This window comes from Arachis stenosperma, chromosome 9 (genome assembly GCF_014773155.1).
Source record: "Arachis stenosperma cultivar V10309 chromosome 9, arast.V10309.gnm1.PFL2, whole genome shotgun sequence".
Lineage (NCBI taxonomy): Eukaryota > Viridiplantae > Streptophyta > Magnoliopsida > Fabales > Fabaceae > Arachis > Arachis stenosperma.
Genome location: NC_080385.1, coordinates 155,812,614 through 155,817,712, shown reverse-complemented (window position 1 = coordinate 155,817,712; position 5,099 = coordinate 155,812,614). Strand labels below are relative to the sequence as shown.

Genomic DNA, 5,099 nt, shown 5'->3' with positions numbered 1-5,099 from the left:
AAGTTTATTTAAAAAACTAATTAAGATGTTATCAAATCAAAATTTTCTTACTCACCATTGAATCGTTTTTATTTTGACATAATTTAAATTCAATAAATTTTTGAAACGTAAATAACACTAAAATTAGAAATTATTTTATTTTTTTGTTTATAAATAAAAAATTATGATAATCTATTTTATTTTTTCTTTTAAAAAATTAAAATATTAAGAAAAAATATATTATATTTATGTAATAAATTAAGTATCTTTGTTTTTAGCTCAATCTTAATTCTAATTATCTAGAATGAACATTAAGTACTAAATTACAAAGTATCCATTAGTAGAAATTTAAATTTAATCGCGTTCCATACTTCACAAGCAGCAACTAATTTAAGACTTCATTTACTCGTCTCACACATGATTTCATTATCCTTCGGAACATTCTGAAATTATCTATGAATCTATTAATAAATGGCTTAATAGCAGTTTTATCAATAATTTATTATAAAAGACCAAAACAGTTTGTTCTCCCATAAATTCTTCCATATCTTGCTAAGTGGAATTAAACCACTTATGTTGATTCGTGTAAAAATTTATTTAAAAACTAAGATGTTATCGAATCAAATTTTTCTTACTCATCATTGAATCGTTTTTATTTTGACATAATTTAAATTCAATAAATTTTTGAAACTTTAATAACACTAAAATTAGAAATTATTTTATTTTTTTGTTTATAAATAAAAAATTATGATAATCTATTTTATTTTGTAAATAATTTTGTTCTTGCATTTAAAATTCCAAAAACCTGCAAAAAATGATTTTGCTATTTGTTTTAATTTGTTGCTGAACATAGTTTATCACCAAACCTAACCTAAAAACTTCAAATTGGTGAATCTTAAAAATCAAAGAATTATAGTCAAATACGGCTCTCTTAAATAATTATCTTATTATTTGTTGAAGAATGCTTGTAAATAGGCAACTGGATACTAATCATTCATGAATTTCATCGATGAAGGTTAACACTATTAAAGAAGATGATTCACTAATCAATCTCCGTTTAAAAAAAAAAAAAAACACTAACGTTCTAATAATATCTCCGTTACTCTGGTTGTGAAACCATGGCTTCCGTCGACAAAAAAGAGCTTCACGTTCTGTTGGTGGCGTTTTCAGCGCAAGGCCACATCAACCCGCTCCTGAGGTTCGGCAAAAGCCTCTTAACAAGAGGCCTCCACGTCACACTCGCCACTACCGAACTTGTTTACCTCCGCGTCTTCAAGAAGCCCACCGACGACGACACCATCCCTGCCTCCATAACCGTCAACGGAATCCACGTGGTCTTCTTCTCCGACGGCTTTGTATCAGAGCCAGAGCTCAAAAGCACCAGCGTCGACGACTTCATGGAATCAATAGGAAAATCAGGTCCCATTAGCATCTCCAATATCATCAAAGATCAATTCCTAAGTAACACTTCCAAGAAGCTAGCATGCATAATCAACAACCCCTTTGTTCCATGGGTTGCTGACGTGGCAGCAGAGTTCGGAATCCCATGCGCATGTCTCTGGATTCAACCATGTGCTCTCTACGCCATTTATTACCGCTTCTACAACAATCTCAACTCCTTCCCAACTCTCCAGAACCCTAACATCGAAGTCCAGCTACCCGGTCTTCCATTGCTGCAACCACAAGACCTTCCATCTTTTGTTCTCCCATCAAACACTTTCGGAAGCTTCCAGAAAGTATTAGCCGACATGTTGCAGTTCCAACACATGAAGAAGCTCAAGTGGACTCTCGCCAATTCGTTCTACGAGCTCGAGAAAGATGTGATAGACTCCATGGCTGAGATTTTTCCTATCAAACCGGTGGGTCCGTTGGTTCCTCCGTCGTTGCTGCTAGGTTCAGACGACGACGACGACGACGTTGGAATCAATATGTGGAAGCCACAAGACTCGTGCATGGAGTGGCTCAACCAAAAGCCACGCTCTTCGGTTATATACATATCGTTCGGAAGCCTCGTGGTGTTATCGGAAAATCAATGGAAGAGCATAGCGGACGCTGTTGTTCGGAGTAAACGACCGTTTCTTTGGGTGATAAAGCTTAAAGATGGGTCCGTACAAGATCCGTCGCAAATTCCGTCAGCGAGTTTCTTGGAAGAGACGAAAGAGCAGGGCATGGTGGTGCCATGGTGCCCGCAGACGAAGGTTCTTTCACACGATTCCGTTGCGTGTTTCTTGACTCACTGTGGTTGGAACTCGATGCTGGAAGCCATAACTGCGGGGGTTCCGATGATTGCGTATCCGCAGTGGACGGATCAACCAACGAATGCGAAGCTCATTTCGGATGTGTTTGGAACGGGGATCAGGCTCCGGCAAGACGACGGCGGCGAAGGGTTCGTTGCGACGGAGGAGGTGGAAAGAGCCATTGAAGAGATTTTTGTGGGCCCCCGAGCGGAGGAGATTAGGAAGAACGCCAGAGTGCTGAAACAGGCGGCGAGGGATGCGGTGGCTGAGGGTGGTTCATCTGACCGAAATATCCAATGTTTCGTGGACGAGATTCTTCAAAATCAGAGATGACGACAGATTTCAAATGATAAGGTTGGGCCACAAAAATAAGTGTTGATTAGATGGTATAACTGTCGGTATCTAATGTTGATGATATTGGACTGAAAGAGTTTTGGAGTTTATGAATTATGATTAGAGAAAGTATAGGGAGCCAATAACCTAAGTGTATAATGTGTACAATGGAGGTTTATGAAGTATTAGAGATATGACCATTAGTGTTACATTGTCCTGTCAGGTTATGTTTTTGGAATGAGTGAGTATTAGAATTCTAGATCTGAAAGGTCAATGATTCTTATAATCTCTATATTTATATAAAAATAATGATTTCAAATCTTACTTCTAATTTAAAAAAAAATCACAACCACAACTTCTACTGTACTTCGTAAGATTCTTGTCGTTTTTTAATTTTAATATTGGCCAATAATAATTCAAGAGAGATGAGAAAGATGAGAGAGAGAGGAAGGATAGGAAACACTGGAAGGGGTAGTACTACTAGACATCTGAGTAGAGATTCTATGGTTTGGAATAGAGAGAAGTACTACCGATTGAAAAACGAGTCATTTTCTATCTTTGTAGAACATCTTTCTGATGATATATCGAAGAAGGAGCTGTATCACTTGTTCAATTGGACGGGACGCATAAATGATATTTATTTATCCAGAAAATAAAAAAATGGAAGCACATACATTTTTGCTTTCATCCGATATACAACAAAGGGTGGAGCTATGAAGGCCATTGCGGAAATAAATAAAATGAGGTTACGGGGCAAGGTCGTTTCGGTAGGGGAAGCCCGGTATCGACGTATGAAGGAAACGACGAATACTCAGAGACATCAAGTGGCATTGGCTGTTCAGAATACGGTGAAGGTTCAAGCGCAACATGGGGGTAGCCAAAGGGATCCAGGGACAGAGGCGAAAGAGCTGAGGAAAGAGGTAAGGAAAGGGGACCCTCATGGCAATAGGTAGACGAACAAGATGGAAGTGCCTGTGGCAAATGAGAACATGGTCTGACTGCAGAGAAGTCTAATAAGCGGCACGAGTAAGGCTATTGACTATAAGTCTTTGAGGGCAATGATAAGCAAGAATTTACCGCAAGTGGTGGAGGTACGAGAACTCGGAGCTTACATAGCTCTCCTGACGTTTGATAGCATTTTAAGTGCTAAAGAAGCCTTCACATTTAAAATGAACAATATCCTGAAGTTCTTCCATAGCGTCTGGAGATGCGATGAAGAGGAGCGTAGTGAAACCCATAGGGTATGGCTAGAGTGTTTTGGTGTTCCGTTGCATACGTGGTCTGTAGAGACGTTTAAGCTGATTGGTAGTCAATGGGGTGAAGTTGTTGGGTGCGATGAAGCCACGGAGTCATGTCTTTCCTTCAGTGTGGGATGAATACAAATTGACACTTGTATTATGGACATTATCAATGAGTGGATTCACATTACAGTTGGTACTAGTGGGTTCGACGTCCTAGTTAAGGAGGTTGGAAACGAGAGTTATGGATCGCAGTGGCAGCCTAAGGATGTTAGTACTTTTGGCCTACCAAAAAAATGCGAGAATGTGGGTACAAGCAGGTTGATTTCGATGGCAACGGTGGCAATGGGAGATCTGGTGGTTGATGGGTTGATGGCAATGCCAAGGGAGGAAGAAGTTGGAAAGGGTAGGTTGGTAATTTTCAAAAATATTTTGAATGAATGGAGTTATTGTAACTTAATTGACTTGAACACTGCGAAGGTAACGGACGATTCGGTTGTGGAAGAAACAGCAAATTTTAAGGGATGTCATGATTTACTAATTGATGTAGAATTTGAAAAAACGGTAAGTTGGAATTATGGGTTTGAGGGGCAGAATTTTGGTGGATGTAGGAAACACAATCAGAAGCAAAAAGGGCTTATGGGCTGGCCCAATGTTCATTTAGCTGGAATAGGTAATAAGGGAAGGAGGATAGGCTGCTCTTCATCAACCACAGGCCCAGAAATGGAAGACCGGATCAGGCGGCCGGGTCGGGTCGTGGATCTTCCATCTGGACGCTCTCCATCGTCTGGATCGGGAGCAGCAGCAAACACGAGCCTTGAAGGAGAGCAAGAACGGATGTGAGCAACAAACCTGGACCATGAAGTAATGGAGGCGCACGAACGGGGGACCAAGACCGCCAGTGGGCTGTGCACGACGCGGCTGTTGCCATCTCTGGGCACCGTGCGGCTATTCTGGAATCAGCGGGTGCTATCCCTAAGCGCACAATGGTCTCCGTGCCTGCGACGCTGATGGTTGGCTCCGCCAGGGATGGGGTCAAGAGCCAGATCCAGCAGAAGATCATCTCGCCGGAGAAGGAACCTGCAGACGGCTGGAATGAAACCCTTCAATTCGGCGGCAAAGAATTAGAAGACACTATGTCTCTGGCTGATGCAAGATGTGAGGAAGGCAGTGGCGATAATGGGTCAGGGAAGGATGCTGGCAGCGGACTCAAAGGTCTGAGGGTGAAGAAGACTCTTGAAAGAGAATAGCAGATGATTGAAAATAAAAAAGCATGAGACCTAGCAGTTGAATCTGGAGCATTGCAGTGCGA

The 5,099-nt window shown here is 40.9% G+C and overlaps 1 protein-coding gene across 1 annotated transcript; it reads left to right on the top strand.

Moving 5' to 3' along the window:
• Nucleotides 1-854: 854 nt before the first annotated feature.
• LOC130948611 (UDP-glycosyltransferase 84B1-like) lies at nucleotides 855-2,868 on the top strand. The gene has a single exon (XM_057877408.1). It carries the CDS (start codon nucleotides 1,098-1,100, stop codon nucleotides 2,547-2,549), a length of 1,452 nt encoding a protein of 483 aa, XP_057733391.1. The 5' UTR covers nucleotides 855-1,097; the 3' UTR covers nucleotides 2,550-2,868.
• The last annotated feature ends 2,231 nt before the right edge of the window (nucleotides 2,869-5,099 follow it).

Excerpts from the sequence above, each read along its gene's own strand:
- LOC130948611 (XM_057877408.1), top strand. The coding sequence starts at position 1,098 with ATGGCTTCCGTCGACAAAAAAGAGCTTCACGTTCTGTTGGTGGCGTTT.